This window comes from Delphinus delphis, chromosome 4, assembly GCF_949987515.2.
Source record: "Delphinus delphis chromosome 4, mDelDel1.2, whole genome shotgun sequence".
NCBI classification, from domain to species: Eukaryota; Metazoa; Chordata; class Mammalia; order Artiodactyla; family Delphinidae; genus Delphinus; species Delphinus delphis.
Window position 1 is genome coordinate 70,354,199 of NC_082686.1, and position 16,755 is coordinate 70,370,953.

A 16,755-nucleotide genomic window follows, 5' to 3' on the forward strand; every position below is an offset into this window, starting at 1 on the left:
TTAAATAATTGTTTTTCTGATTCTAAATATTACCAGTCTTTTTTCATGCATATATTTTATTTTTGCAAGGTAAAATCCTTTATGCATGCTTCTTTTTAGCGTACATTTTCATTTTTCAGTATGTTGTGAATATTTTCCTGTCATCATTTAAAATGTGTACATCATTTGAAATGGCTGCATAATATTCCATCCCATGCATGTATCATAATGTACTTAATCAACCTCCTATTATGATACTGAGGTTATTTTCAGTCTTTCACTATTAAAAGGGACGTCTGTGACCAAAAAACTCCAAAAAACAAAAAACAACAACAACAACAAAAACTTCTTCCCTCTCTGATTTGTGGCTGTGTGTTTTTAAGACTCAGGATATATATTTTCCTGTCCAATTGTTTTCCTATACTCCTTTCTGACTTTTGAAGAAATAGAGAAGCTTGAAAACATAGCCAGCCTACTTAGAAAATGTTCACAGCCATGTGGGTTCTGCAGAACAATCCAGAAAATCCAAAACATGAACCAAATTCTGTTTTTAGGAATGATCACCTCAAAAGGGAGTCCAAAAGCAAAATGGGCTTCAGAGTTCTAATTTAACATTTCCTATCATGATTGGTTCATGATGGGATTTGGAGGTGACAGTGCAAGGTATAGGGCAGTGAGAAAGGGGTACTTGATACAAGCTTTCTTTATCTGTTGAAAGATGACCAGAGATCTATGGTATAATTTTGCAGTGGGGCTAGGAAAGAAATGCCATCCATAATGCATTCATTTAAAGAACCTGCTAGCATACTCTCCAATTCAGGAGACAAGACATGACACTTACAGAACAGTTCAAGGAAATGATGGAGCGGTCGTGTTCTTAAGTGACAAAAAGCTGTAGTAGAAATGACTAGAGCACTAGCCTCTGAGTTAAGAGCCCAGAGATCTAGACCCAGGATAGCCACCATCTTTTGTGGTCCAAGACCAGTCCCAGCTTCCCTCAGCCTGAGTGTCCTCCTCTGTCCAAAGAGAGATTTGAGTGTTAGAGAAATTCTGAGGATCCTTCCAATTCCAACATTTGGACAGTAAATAAAGAGCTTGGGGATTCAGAGGAGAGAGCACTGGTATGGAGCCTAAGAAATGCCTTCTGAGGTGAGACTGAGGTCTATTTGCCTGCCATGGCCCCCTTGCTGGGGGAGTCGCTCCTGTCAGGACACTGAGCTCACAGGTAAGGGGTTGCCTCCAAAACTCCCCTTCCAGTAACTCCTTAAGAACGGAAGGAGTGCCACAGTTTCCCCAAGTGACTCTGTGGGACCAGCTCTCCATCATACTTGCAGGGTCCCATATTCTGGAAGGGAAACAGAAGGGGAACTAACTTGTTGAAACTGACTATGTGCCAGGCACTTTGCACAGGGAATCTTTCCAAAGGTATCTCATTTACTCCTCCCAGGGTTCTGGGAAGGTTGATCAGATTATCCCAGTTATAGAGATGAGGCAACAAAAGTTCAGAGAGGTTAAAATGCCTACCCAGTCACACAGCAATAATGTGCCAAGGCAGGGATCCAAGCACAGATTTACACCTCATTGTTCCTGTTTTTATCCAGTCATCCTGATGCATGAGCTCCCTGTTGTCCCCTAAATCAAACCTAATGTCCTTCAACAATGCATAGACCTTCAGGAGTCTGCTGTACCTCCAGCTTCCAGCCTGTGTGTTGGGGCCCAGCCTCTCTGCCTGCTGCTTGCACCGTGCCTCCCATTAAGCTGCCTGCCAGCCTTCTGGCTACCCATCACATGTGCACCTTGCTCACCGCCAAGATCAAAAGTCACCACTTTTAGGAGGTCTTCTCTGAATTCACATATCTAAATATATATAGTATGTTTTTCCACAAAGGACTTGACAAAGTTTATAAAGATAGATGCAATAGTAAAACCATAAAATATAAATACATTAAAGCTGCTTTTTCTGCATGGTTCTGTTCACCTTAGAGCAGTGGTCCCCAGCGTTTTTGGCGCCAGGGACCGGTTTCATGGAAGACAATTTTTCCACCAATAGGGGCGGGGATGGTTCAGACAGTAATTCGAGCGATGGGGAGCCGTGGGGAGCCATGGGGAGCCGTGGGGAGCGGCAGATGAAGATTTGCTCGCTTGTTGCTCACCTCCTGCTGTGCCGCCCTCTGGGGTTGAGGACCCCTGCCTTAGAGCATTCTTTCCTCAGCCTGTAGCACTCATGTATCGATACGCTTCAGAGGAGGCCAAGATGGAATCACTAACTTCTTGAGAATCCTCCGCCCCTTTGGGTTCCCAAAGAGCATGCAACCCTGCTCACTGCACGTTGCTATGCTCACTGCATTCTCGTTCTTACTGTAGAAAGAGCTCACGACAGGCCCTGCAGTAGCCAGGTGCATGACTGGGGTCTTCCTGTCTGCCTCATTCCCCCCTATGAGGGAAGAGATGGCCGTGAGCCATTCATTCTCCTCCTGACCCCCTGGAATGCACATTCCAGGGATTGACCAGGTGTGATTTGTAGCCAAAGCATCAAACCAAACAAAGAGAACCAGGTGATGCCCTGGGCTATGTGGGCAAGTTGCTGAGTAGCCAATCACAGGCAGCATCTTGCTATCCCCAGGTTACACCCTGCCCACCCAGGCCAGGGTCAATGTGACGTCAGAGGCAGGGCCCTCTGTGGTACTCAGACTAATCATCTCTTCTTGACCTGTGACTAGCCATCCTAGGGCCTCAGTGCCACATGGGGTATGCAAGAGAACACAGAAGTTAGGCAAACACAACCTGCTTCCAAAGTACCCCATCAGTCCACAGCAAACTTACCTTAATTTACCAATTACAGTCTGCCCGTAATCAGAACTGTCAAATGCCTTTTCAAACTGTGGAGAAAAAGAACAGAATTAAGAACAACTACAAAGAGAGGGGGAAAGTGATATTACATCTAGGTTTTAACATAAATCCATTTCTAAACTCATTTATGTAACTATAACACAACAAATTATTTGTTCTTTCCATGCGCTCTACTGAAAGGTATTTCAGTAATTTTTGCTGTAACATAGGAAGATTCTGATATAATTCAGAGCCACCCAGGAAAAAGATGGAAACCTGAAGCACCCAGCCAAATCAATACTCTTAAAAATAACGTGACTGACTTGTTTTGTCTTTTCAAAGTTACTGTTAGACTTACATATATGCATGCTTTATACACTCATCAGTTTACCTAAGGAAGACTTAAATGCCTACCTTACCAAGGCATCATGCCTGAGACATAGAGATTACCAAGATGGGCAGACCCAGCTTCTGATCAAATAAGAGGTTACACCATGAAGTTGAGAGAGGTAAGTGACAGAGAGAGTAGAATCTACCGTGGAGGTTCAAAGAAACTCTCATCTAGTCGCAGAGAACCAGAGAGGGCTTCATAGAGGAGATGGGCTGTAAAGCATTTCAGTAGGTAGTGCGGGGCCAGGAAGTGGAAGAAGGAGCAGCCCACACCAATGCTCAGAAGCAGTGTGCCTCAGAAGGCAGCAGGCTGAGGAGCCAAACTTCTCCGCTTAGCTTTTGCAAAATTTAACTGCTTTGAACCTCACTTTCTCATTGGAAAATTTGAGATAGCAGTAATTCCCACCACATAGGGCTATCATGCGTAGAAAGTGAGATAGAATATATGACACATGGCTTTGTGAGCTGGAAGGGGCTCCAGCACAGGTAGATCTTCTTAGGCCTGAGTTGCATTCCAAGAGCAGAGACAATTCTAGATACTTGTTAACAAGTGGCCAGAGATTAAGCTGGGACCTCTGGCAGGGGTGAGGTGGAGGTAGGATGGGGGTCTCAATTAGAACATAAGTTCTTTGATGCCAAGAATGGGGTTCGTTTTCTCTTTCTTATGACACCCCCCTACCGCCTGCCACCTGCCCATCCCCATGCCTATTCCATAGCACTCAGCGCAGGGCAATCCCTAGGAAACACTCAACAAACACCAGTTGACCGATGACTGAATGACTTAACTGTGAAAGACATGACCTTGGACATGTCTTCCTCTCTTTGGACCCCATCTCCATATTTATTACATGAATGTTGAACTGGGTTGGTGCAAATTGTTTTATTATATAATCCAAGAATTTTATTATTTTTCTCCCATGGGGACCCCACATTTAAAAAAATCATGGCAACCAATGTCATTTAAAAAGATGTTAAATCATTTCTCTTTCATTCTAGTCAAATTCAAATACATTTGATGCTCTAGTTAGTCTGGGCAACCTTGTATCCAGAATATGTCCATATTCCTTTTAATTCTTTTACATATCAGGAAGAGCTGGTATTTCTGTAAACCATCAGGGCCCTGGGAATCTACTTAGGAACAGGTTCACTGGATGACCTCCAAGGTTCTATCCAGCTCCCCTACTGACCACTTTTTGCACTTTTAATTTTCTTAATCCCAAAAATGAGATTGCAAAATTAGCATCGGCATAGGAAAAAGGTCTTCCATTTTTTTTCTTCTATCAGGTCACCCTTTGAGGATTTGCAGACATACACCTCTCAGTCTGAAGGGCTGCAGGACTGGGCAGGAGGGCAGGAACCATGCTAACAGGCCTGCCCAGACCTCATTGCACAACAGAGCCAGCAGGGAAGAAGAAGCAGCCCTGAGGTCAGGCAGGTCTGGGTTCAAATCCCCCGTCCTCACTCATCAGCTGGCTGTCCTTCGGTCAGTTACTTAGCCTTCCTGATCCTTGACTGTTATTCTGTACTTTCTGGTCCATTTTCATGGCCACTGTGCTTCCTGGGCCCCCATTAAGACGTTAGTTTTTTAAAGTGTTTCTCCAAGAGAACCCTCTTGCACTGTTGGTGGGAATGTGAATTGGTACAGCCACTATGGAGAACAATATGCAGGTTCCTTAAAAAACTAAAAATAGAACTACCCATACGACCCAGCAATCCCACTACTGGCCATATACCCTGAGAAACCATAATTCCAAAAGAGTCATGTACCACAATGTTCATTGCAGCTCTATTTACAATAGCCAGGACATGGAAGCAATCTAAGTGTCCATCGACAGATGAATGAATAAAGAAGATGTGGCACATATATACAATGGAATATTACTCAGCCATGAAAAGAAACGAAATTGAGTTATCTGTAGTGAGGTGGATGGACCTAGAGACTGTCATACAGAGTGAAGTGAGTCAGAAAGAGAAAAACAAATACCGTCTGCTAACACATATATATGGAATCTAAAAAGAAAAAATTGTTCTGACGAGCCTAGGGGCAGGACAGGAATAAAGACGCAGACGTAGAGAATGGACTTGAGGACATGGGAAAGGGGAAGGGGGAAGGGTAAGCTGGGACGAATTGAGAGAGTGGCATGGACTTATATATACTACCAAAATTAAAATAGATAGCTAGTGGGAAGCAGCTGCATAGCACTAGAGCAGTGGGATAGGGAGGGTGGGAGGGAGGGAGATGCAAGAGGGAGTGGATATGGGGATATATGTATATGTATAGCTGGTTCACTTTGTTATAAAGCAGAAACTAACACACCACGGTAAAGCAATTACACTCCAATAAAGATGTCAAAAAAAATTAAAAATAAAGTGTTTCTCCACCTAGAGTTCTAAGACATATTTCCAAGCTAACATTTTTCCCTTCAAAACTAAATTTTGAGAAACACTGGCTGGACACCCTCTCTAAGACCTTCCAGGTCTGACATCTGTGGTTCCAGAATAGAGATCTCCATCTCTTTCATGTCGACACACTCACAAGAATCAAAATGAAATGAAGCTGTTGTTCATTTCGACATTTTTGACAATGGCAAAAAGAAGTAACATATAATTCAGATGGAGTTCCTCTTCCAGACATTAAAAAAGCCAGAAGAGTATGCAAATTTGATTGTAAAAAGGAAAAAAAAATCATCTTTAATTTTTTTTCTCTTCAATTCTATGGAAGGAATTTATTTTAAAACAGCATTCCATTTCTCTGTCCACTTAAAAATATTTAAGAATATTTCTGTATGAATGAGTACGGCATGGCTGGAGGTGGCTTCTCAAGGCCCTCTGCTGTGCCAGATGTTACCCCTCCAGGTGCAGGATGACGGTGAGTACCCAGGGGCCCAGAGGAGGAGCCTGGGCAACCAGGAAGCAGTGGCCCCCAGGAGTGTGGAACAGCTACTGTTTACAAACCAATAAGCATGCATTTCACTGCTTGATCCACCGGTACAGCTGTACCAGCACGTACCACCCGAATACCAGTCTACACTCTACAAGTCAGTGTTAGCATAAAGAATAGTTAGAGAGGAAGGATGTTTGGAAAATACTTACAAATCTAGTAATGTTAAAGTATAATTCCTGATAGGCCACAGAATTTCTATCTTCTAAGTCAGATGTAGGTGGTATATTGGCCATAATCGTACCAGGGAATATCTTTCCTGAAATTCAAGCAGAATCTCTCTGTGATATTTAAAGTAAAGAATGCTACCTAATATTCTAGGAAATACATCTTTCCTTCATTGACGCAGTCATTTTTTGTTTTCAGTGCTTTTAATTATTTAAGAGGGAAAAAAACAGTTGCAAAGAACATCTTCGTGCACAAACCTTTCTACATATGGAGTCATTTACTTAGAGTGGATCCCCAGAAATGAGAGTATTAGTGCTAAAAACAGGAACAGTCTTTTGGCTTTGGGGATATCTCTAATTTCTGTGGCCAACACAATGCATTCATTTCCTGTACAGTTGGTCTGTTCTGGCAAGGAGGGATATTTCTCATTCATAAAACAGACAAAAACATGGAACTCAGGAAACAGCCTTGGACTTTCATAGCGCCCAGCTGATATAACCAAAAAAGTATAGGGTCGATTTGCTCTTAAAGTTCATTTCCAGAGCTGAGAGGCTCTCAAGTCTCCAAAAATAGGGTTTGCTGTTATAGAACAAGCAAATCCTATGACAGAGAACTAACCAAGGTCAGAGACCAGGTTCCTGGTTCGTCTGACTCTGTGGTTTTAGGAAATCACCTTATTCTGCATCAGTGTCCCCATGTAATAGCACCACTTTGTATTTATGCAGCCTGTGTACTTTTCCAGGGACTCCGACATCTATCATTCTCATTTTGACCCCGTGGCACCGTTCCCTTGAACAGTTTAAGTGAAGGGACCCATCTACTCCCGTACCTCTAGGACTAGCTCACAAATCTGAATGTCTATTTCCTTTCCCACTAGGTTCCATCGAGATAAAGACAGGAAGCATTTTTTCTACTTGGCTGGTCTTTGTTGCCTCCAAATTTTCCTCTAACTTTAGTATTCTGGAAGCTCTTTTTGCCATTATTTTAAGTTTTCTACTCCACTTAGGTCTGAGGTGCAGTTCTCCATGATCCATCCTTTGTAACTCACCTTTCTCGCATGTACTAGAGTTATAGTAATACCCTTCTGAACACAGGCAAAACCGTCTATCATGCAGATTAACACATGAAGAATCACCCTTACAGGGATCCTCTTGGCAAGGGCTTCTGGAACCTGAGATACAGTAGAAAGAGATTAAAAATCCATAGGATAACAACAAATAACACCAAGAAACATACTTTTAAATCTCCTGGGCTCTTTCTATTCCTTGGCTGTGTTACTCCAGGGCACACCCTTAGAACAGCTGAAACAAATACATATTTTCTTATGTTTCTAGGAAGTTTGTTGCTAAAATTCTAGAGCCAAGCGCTTGTCAACAGTAAAGGTCAGAGGTTGGTGGGTAAGAGTCTGCTCAGACAGAGACAGCAGTCTTCTAACTCCAAGGAGTAAAGAAATCCTTTGGACCTCAAGGATCCTCCAGAACCTTGATGTCTGGTTCTCTAACACTAGGTAGAACTCTCCAAAACCATTTTAGAGAAAGCATCGTATTTTTTTTTGAAGATATGAATAATTGACTTACAGGGAAGACCAGGCCAAAAGCTCCCCAAAGAAACTAGATATTGTATTCTGGTTAGCATACATGGTATACAGACCCATGAGGAAAGGCAAGGGAGAGTAAGGGAACAGTGTGGACTAACTCAGTGATGATTCTAAGAGGAAGTGATGAACGGTCATTCTACTCTCTGGCTTTCTGAGTGGATGACCTGGGGTCTGGGTCCTAGGGGTCTAGGATAGGAGGGAGATTTAGTTTTTACTGCATATACTTTTGCCCCATTTAAGCTTCTTTTTCCATAACTGTGGGCCTTATTGACTTTTATAAAAAATAAATAAAACAGTACTGGTGAGGAGCTCTGATACTGGTTGGGAGTGTAAAATGGTGCGGCCACTTTAGAAGACAGGCAGGCAGCTTCTTACAGAACCAAACATACTCGTAACCATATGACCCCACAAGTGCATGCTTTAGTATTTACTCAGTGTAAATGCTGAGTATTCACTTATTATTTATCAACTTATACCCACTCAAAACCCTGCCAACGAATACTTATAGCCGTTTTCTTCATGACTGCCAAAACCCGGAAGCAACCAAGATGTCCTTCAGTAGGTGAGTGGATAAACAAACTGCTACAGCCAGACAATGGAATATTATTCGGTGTTCAGGCCTTGAAAATTGACATGGAGGAATCTTAAATGCATATTACTAAATAAAAGAAGCTGATCTGAAAATGCCACATACTGTGATTCCAACTACATGACGTTCTGAAAAAGGCTAAACTATGGCAACAGTAAAAAGATCAGGGGTTGCCAGGGGTTAGCAGGGAGGAAGGGATGAATGGGCAGAGTACAGTAGATTGTTAGGAAGGTGAAGTTCGTCTTTATGATACCATAATGATGGAGACATGTCATTATACGTTTATCCAAACCTACAGAATATACAACACCAACAGTAAACCCTCATGTAAACTGGACTTGGGGTGATTATCATGGGTCAATATAGATTCATCAGTTGTCACAAATGTACCCTCTGGTGAGGAAAGTTGATAATAAGGGAGGCTATGCAGCTGTGGGGGTAGGGAAACATGCGAACTCTACCTTCCTTTTGCTTTTGCTGTGAATCTAAGACTGCTCTAAAAGCAAAGTCTATTGAAAAATAGTTTTATAAGAGTGAAAAAAGCAGGCTACCTGGGACACAGGAGGCGTAGTGCAGTACCTCATAGACAACAGTAAGGGTCGCCTCTCTGAGAAGGTGTAAACCACTATTCTAAGTAAAGTAAACGGCTTTTAAAAGGCCTCAGCCACATTGCAAGGATGATTTGGCAAATCCTGGGGAAGAAACTGAGCGCAGCTCCATTCTGGATATACTGCTCATGTAACTCCTGGTGTGCTTTCTCCCTGGCAATAGAGGACAGACTTGTTAGGTTGTCTGTGTGCCAGGGATAAAATCACAGGATGTTACCGTGGGAAAAGGATTTTGGTGGCTATTTAGTTCAATCACATCTTATTAACAGTGCGTATGCTGAAGCCAAGAGAGAAGTGACTTGGCCCATGCCCCGTAGTTAGTGTAGGGCCAGAACACAAGAAGACTGCCTTACTCTGAGGGAGTGTCTGGGGAAGCAGAAAGAGCTTTAAAAAGCTCCCTTTCGGGCTTCCCTGGTGGCGCAGTGGTTGAGAGTCTGCCTGCCGATGCAGGGGACACGGGTTCGTGCCCCGGTCCGGGAAGATCCCACATGCCGCGGAGCGGCTGGGCCCGTGAGCCATGGCCGCTGAGCCTGCGCCTCCGGAGCCTGTGCTCCGCAACGGGAGAGGCCACAACAGTGAGAGGCCCACGTACTGCAAAAAAAAAGAAAAAATGAGAAAAAAGCTCCCTTTCCTGACTGCAGGAGAACTGATTGTGTAGCTGTGTCCCTGTTGACCTAGCCTTCAGAGCGGCCCCTGAAAACATGAAAGAAGATTGGGAGCCAGGTTTTGATACAGGCTCTGGTTCCATTTGCTTAATCATCCATTTCTTAGATCTATTGCAGAACACTGGGGAAGACAAAAGAAGTAAGTATAGGGAAACATCAACTTGCTCTTTGACCCTGGGTAAGTTGCTGTCCTCACTGGGCCTCAGTTTCCCTAACTGAGAATAACAGGGTTTATCTAGACCCTTTAAGCCTAGGTTTGAGGATTCTTTAAGACCAGGGGTTGGCAAACTATGACTTGTGAGCCAATGCTGGCCAGTCCTCTGTTTTTGTAAATAAAGTTTTATTGATACACAATCAGGCACATTCATTTGTATATTGTCCATGGCTGCTTTGATGCTAAAATGGCAGAGTGGAGTAGTTGTAAGAGAGACCTTATCATGGCCCACAAAACCTGAAACATTTATTAGTTTGCCTTCACTGATAAAGTTTACTGACCCCTGCTCTAGACTTTGGGAAATGAGGCAAGTGCTTTCTGTTTCAATAACTTGGGCTTGAGGTCAGTCATCATCTCTTAGATAGTAGCCTCAAATATCTGTCCTTTGGACCACGGCTCTGGTCATGTCCAGGACTGTTTGAGTACTGCTGTTGTTTGGCCTTTTAATCTCTCAGGCTCAAATTCCATGAATTAGCTCAAATTCTAAATTGTGATCAGCTACCATTGTAATGTCATAATTTTTCCATAACATTTGATGAGGAATCAGGATAGAAGTGACTCTTTCCTTCAGTAGACCAGGGATCTAGACCAGTGGGGCTGGAGAGTCAGTGCTTATTTGCACCTGACCTCAGAGAAGGTGAAACTATTTGCAAAAATCTACTAGGGAGAGGGAAGCTGGAAAAGTAGCTTTTTAAAGTCCAAGTTCATAAAAATATTCCACATCTGGCAAATAACTTGAGGAAAGGAGAATGGAAGAGGTAATCTTTTAGCATGTCCGCCATTACTATTAGCCTGTGCAACCCAGACTTTTTAATTCCAGGGGTTCATATCCAAGGACACCTTGGGTCTCTTTATATGCACTTCCCTACTCTGGTAGAACAAACTTACCTACCATCCTGCAAAATACTGTGACTCCTCAGTGAGAAGCTTGGAGGGAATTATTCTTACCTGGGGTATTTGTGGAGGGAGTAGGTGTACTCGTTTTGGTGGTAGGAGTCGTAGGGTCTGTGGTAGAAGTAGGAGCGCTCGTGGGGCTGGCAGCAGTCGTAGGGTCTCTGGTAGAAGTAGGAGCGCTCGTGGGGCTGGTAGGAGTCGCAGGGTTTGTGGTAGAAGTAGGAGCGCTCGTGGTGCTGGCAGGAGTCGTAGGGTCTGTAGTAGGAGTAGGAGTGCTCGTGGGGCTGGTAGGAGTCGTAGAGTCTGTGGTAGGAGTAGGAGTGCTCGTGGAGCTGGTAGGAGTCGTAGAGTCTGTGGTAGGAGTAGGAGTGCTCGTGGGGCTGGTAGGAGTCGTAGAGTCTGTGGTAGGAGTAGGAGTGCTCGTGGGGCTGGTAGGAGTCGTAGAGTCTGTGGTAGGAGTAGGAGTGCTCGTGGGGCTGGTAGGAGTCGTAGAGTCTGTGGTAGGAGTAGGAGTGCTCGTGGGGCTGGTAGGAGTCGTAGAGTCTGTGGTAGGAGTAGGAGTGCTCGTGGGGCTGGTAGGAGTCGTAGAGTCTGTGGTAGGAGTAGGAGTGCTCGTGGGGCTGGTAGGAGTCGTAGAGTCTGTGGTAGGAGTAGGAGTGCTCGTGGGGCTGGTAGGAGTCGTAGAGTCTGTGGTAGGAGTAGGAGTGCTCGTGGGGCTGGTAGGAGTCGTAGAGTCTGTGGTAGGAGTAGGAGTGCTCGTGGGGCTGGTAGGAGTCGTAGAGTCTGTGGTAGGAGTAGGAGTGCTCGTGGGGCTGGTAGGAGTCGTAGAGTCTGTGGTAGGAGTAGGAGTGCTCGCGGGGCTGGTAGGAGTTACAGGAACACCTGTGGCACAGGCACAACTTTCTGATGTTAGTAAAAATAAAACTGGCGACTTTCAATTAAATCATGCCAAGGTTTTGATACACTTGTCTTAAGATATTAATGAAACACTTCAAAACACTGATACAAAGTGTCCAGATTCTCAGATATTGTGTGAGTTTTGTTTCGTTGTATTTTTTTTTTCAGTGAATGTCAGGCTCATTGCAATCCTCAAACATGTGGTTATCTTTGTTGTATTGGCATAATCGGTGACTTGTACATTCAGCGATAGCATTTGAGCAAGTTTTATCAGCAAGCAATATTTTCAGTTAATAAATAAGGTTTCAAAAATCACATAGAGTGGATTTAAACTTGCTGAATGTGAACATTGAACCTCAAGTCACTGTAGCTTTAGTAATTGCTTATTGTATTAGAGGCAGCTGAGTTTGAAGCAGTTTGGTTCTCGGCTGGAGGAACAAAGATATTAAGTTTCAGAAGACATAACATTGAATATATAATGACAGTTGCTATTATTTAATACTAATTAGTACCCAATCCGTTTTTTTTCTGAAAAATAAATGTAGTGGATTACATTAAAAATGAAAACACATGACTACTTCTTAAAAAAAAACCACAATAAATACAGTTAAAAATTAAACAGACAAAACTGGAAAAATATTACTGGGGAGTTCCCTGGGTGGCCTAGTGGTTAGGATTCCAGGCTTTCACTGCTGTGGCCCGGGTTCCATCCCTAGTCAGGGAATTGAGATCCCGCAAGCCGCGAGGCACGGCAAAAAAAAAAAAAAAAAGTTACTGAAAAATATGATGTTCAACTGGTAGAAAAATATGAAGAGTTAATATTATTTATTGTATTATTATTAATTATAATATAGTAATATAATTTATAATATGAAATATTAATTATATATTAATATCAACATGTCATATTATTACAAGATGTAATATCATTTATGCCTGTAGTTGCAGAACTGTCAATCTGCGTTTACTATTCCTCAGAGCAGTTCTCAGGGAGGGCAATTGAAAATGCCACCAGGTGGAGCTGTTTACCACCTGGACATGCCTCCTTTTGTCTTTTTACAATTTACAGCAATTGTCCCAATTTTCCATTACATCGCTTGTTAGCTGAGGGATGGTAGGGAAGGGGTTGTGTTTAAAGAATGATGAAATAAAAATACCTCATTAAGGTATTTAATGTATTAAACTTCTTCAAAATGTTTTCTAGTGATGTTTACCCATTCGTAATTCTAGAGACATGAACTTTTTAAAGAATAAGATGAATACAGGTGGTTTTTGCCCTAAGGGCTATGCTGATCATCAAAGCTGCCTTTTTTCAAATCTTGGGAACCCCTGGACACATGGGGTAGTGTACTCTTAGTGATCCTATAATCACTTTTCTAGAACCCTTAATTGTCTCTAAGAGCTCTGACAGTGACAATCGGTTAAAAAAATTATTAAAAGGAAAAGTTTTAGTGAGGAAGCTATTTGTAAACCTTTGGATATAGAAAACTGCCGAAGATGTTGCCTAATTCCCGCTTGGGTCTGGAAGCCCCTGGATGACAGAATCTGGCTCTTCACCTTGAAGAGGGCTGGGCTTAACCAGTCATTCATAGGCAAATGCTCTCCCAGGAGCAAGAAAATAGTTCATCAGCTGGCCATCTCCACAGCTGCTACCCTGTTCCTCTACTACTCTCACTTATCAAGGGCTTACCCTGTGTCCAACAGGCCTATGGAATGGTTATGAGCACCCACATTTGACAGGAATGCCCACCAATACTCAGAGGGATTAAGGGATTTGCCCAGAGGTAAGCCTTGACCCCCATGAGGAAGGAGCAAAAAAGAACTCTTGATGCCACATTCAGGGATTAAACCAGGTCCTTGCTCTGCATTAGGACCCAAATGACATCTGAAGGTTAACGAGAAGGGGATTCTAGGGCACTGAGCCCTTGGAACTACCAAGTTGTTCTTGTCTGGCCTCAGGAGTCTCAGGGACAAATCTCTGGCTTGCTGAACCCCAAATCTTAGTCCAGAAGCTTCTTTTACCACTGTTCTATCTGCCTTCATCACAGACTGAAATGCCTTGTGTCTTTGAGCCCAGTTGGAGAGGAAACTTCATCCACAAAATAGGCCACCTAATGGGGCCGTGGGAATTAAGCTTAAGCCTGCTGATTCTATCCTAGAGACAACAAACATGATTAAAAGAATTAAAAAATTTTAAATGTTCCTTACCTGAGATTAGAAAAAGGAGGGCAAGAAGACTGAGGTGAGTGAAGGCTTTCATTTTATCTGTTCTTGCTAGGTAATCCAGGGAGAAAATGGTTTCCCTCCAGCTATCTTTCTTTTTAACTCTCTCTCAGGTTCAAAGTCCAGTAATTAACTGACGTCAAACCAGACAAAGGCAACTACTAGTTAGGGTTTGGTCATATAGCGTAGGTCCCTTCCGAGCTTTTGAGATAGAAGAGGCGAACCAGGAGTTATGGATTATTTTTGTCTCATAGTCCAAAATAACTCAGGACAGTCCAAACATCCTTGGGAGACTGGGGAGCAGAGGGGGGTGTTAGTTAATCTCTTTATATTCCAAACATCCCCAAGCTACCACCTTTTTGGAGGTCACCGTTCCTTTAAACACTCAGTAATATAGTCTGTGCTCTTCTCACTCTGCTGGAGTGCAGGAAATCCACAGTTTCCTCCAGCTATAGTTCTGAGAATCCCTGAGGAGTCCTCATGTGTTTCTCCAGACTGTTGCTGAGCTTATCACCTTTCACTGTGGACCACCGCTCTGGGCCTCTCTGACGGTCACTTCTAGCAACTTTGTATTCATGTCTCCAAGCTTCCCTGGTTCCCCACATATCACTGTACCTGGACATGACCCCCCATTAATGTCCTCCGAGGCAGTGAATATCAAATTGTAACCTTTAATCTAACTTTACTGAGAGTTTGTGTGTGACAGATCAAGGAGGGGAAAATACAGTGCAGAAAGAGAATACCTTAAAACAGATGACTTGATCTCTTGACTCGTGGTGGTTCGTGGGCCAGGTCCCCCCTCGCAGGTCCTCTACTCACCTCTTATTCCTCAGCCCCTGACCTCTCACCATGTTTCCGGAACCAGCTTTATCACTTGGATGAAGGTCTTTTTAATCCAGTCCTCCCTCTTTAAAATCCAGGACCCCCACCCCACTGCATTTGGCCCCAGGCAGAGGAATGAAGCCAATAACACCTCGTGAATATTAGCCAGAGTTTTCACTCTAACCTTAGTGAAAACAAAAATTTTTAGATTACACAGCAGGCGAGTTCCCTGTTGTCCCAAAAATCTTCATTCAGGAATAGGATTTGGGATTTACTCTTCACAGCTGAGAGGCTCATTTAAATATTTTTCCCCAAGCAAAGACAACTCTTGGGCCCATATGTGGTACATTATTCTCAGCTTGAATGATCCCTGGCAGCAAGAGTTAAACAAAGGCCTTTTAAAACTCACTTTATTTAGGTAGGTATAATTTACTTCAATAGATCAATCCATTTGTAAAGTGTAAAACTCAATGAGCTTTGATAGATGTATATTCATGTCAAACCACCATTACAATCAAGATACAGAACATTGATCACACCCAAAATTTCCTCTTGCCCTTTTGCAGTCTATTCTGTCCTCCACCCCCAACCCCAGGCAACTGCCAACCTGCTTTCTGTCACTAGAGATTAGTTTGCTTTTTCTAGAATTGTATATAAACGGAGTCGTACAGTATGTGTTATTTTATGTCCAGCTTCTCTCCCTCAGCACGATGTTTTGTGAAATTCATCCGTATTACTGTGTGTCAGTTCTTCCTCCTTCCCTGTTTCCTTTCTTTATTTTTCCCTTCTTTGACAACTTATATTGAGGTACAATTTATGTAAACTCACACATTTAAAGCTTTGACACGTACACACACCCATGAAACCATCACCATGATCAAGATATCAAATGTTCTCATAATTCCCCAAAGTTTTCTTGTGTTCATCCTTCCCCACACCTCCAGTCAAAGGTAACCACGGATTGCTTTCTGTCACTACAGATTGATTTGTATTTTCTAGAATTTTATACAAATGGAGTCATGCAGATGTACTGCATTTGGGAGGGGGTTAGTTTTTGGTCTGGCTTCTTTGACTCAGGACAATTATTTTGAGATTCATTCATTCATTCATTTTTCCTATTTCTGAAGAGTATTCCATTGTATAGATATGGTGAACATACTCCGGTTTACCTATTCATCTGTTGATGGACATTTGGGTTGTTTCCAGTTTTTGACTATTACAAACGTCCTATGAATATTCACGCACAAGTTGTTGTGTGGTCATACGCTTTCATTTCTCTTGGGTGAATACTTAGGTGTGGAATGATTGTATCATACGATAGGTATATGTTTAACTTTTAACAAACTCTCAAATTGTTTTCCAAAGCTGTTGCACTTTACATTCCCATCAGCAACATATGAGTCCCAGTTGCTACCCATCCTTGCCAACACTTGCTTACTCTCAGTCTTTATAATATTAACCATTCTAAAGGGTATGTAGTGGTATCTCACTTTGGTTTTAATTTGCATCTCCTGACGACAAATGATATGGAGCATCTTTTTTTTTTTTTTTTTTGCGGTACGCGGGCCTCTCACTGCTGTGGCCTCTCCCGCTGCGGACCACAGGCTCCGGACGCGCAGGCTCAGCGGCCATGGCTCACGGGCCCAGCCGCTCCGCGCCATGTGGGATCTTCCCGGACCGGGGCACGAACCCGCGTCCCCTGCATCGGCAGGCGGACTCTCAACCACTGCGCCACCAGGGAAGCCCCATATCTCTTCTTTTTAAAAATATTTGTTTCAAATCATTTGTTCATTTTTAGTGGAGTTGTCTCCTTATTTTTGAGTTGTCAAGTGTTCTTTATATACGTATTGCAAATATGTTCTCCCTTTCTGCCATTTTTACATGGCATTTCAACCTAGTGCATTCACTTTGTAAAAGGCTAACCAGGAATTTAGGAAAA

General features: G+C 43.0%; 1 protein-coding gene across 1 annotated transcript in view; it reads right to left on the reverse strand.

Moving 5' to 3' along the window:
* The window catches only part of LOC132424764 (mucin-13-like), a 176,908-nt gene extending 169,485 nt beyond the window's left edge, over window positions 1-7,423 (reverse strand). Inside the window, exons 1-3 of the mRNA XM_060010811.2 lie at window positions 7,356-7,423; window positions 6,292-6,398; window positions 2,803-2,858 (exon numbers count right to left, since the gene is read on the reverse strand). Of these exons, the coding sequence (XP_059866794.1) occupies window positions 2,803-2,858; window positions 6,292-6,375 (140 nt within the window). The 5' untranslated portion in view covers window positions 6,376-6,398; window positions 7,356-7,423. The remainder of the gene's footprint in view (window positions 1-2,802; window positions 2,859-6,291; window positions 6,399-7,355) is intronic.
* Between the last annotated feature and the right edge of the window lie 9,332 nt (window positions 7,424-16,755).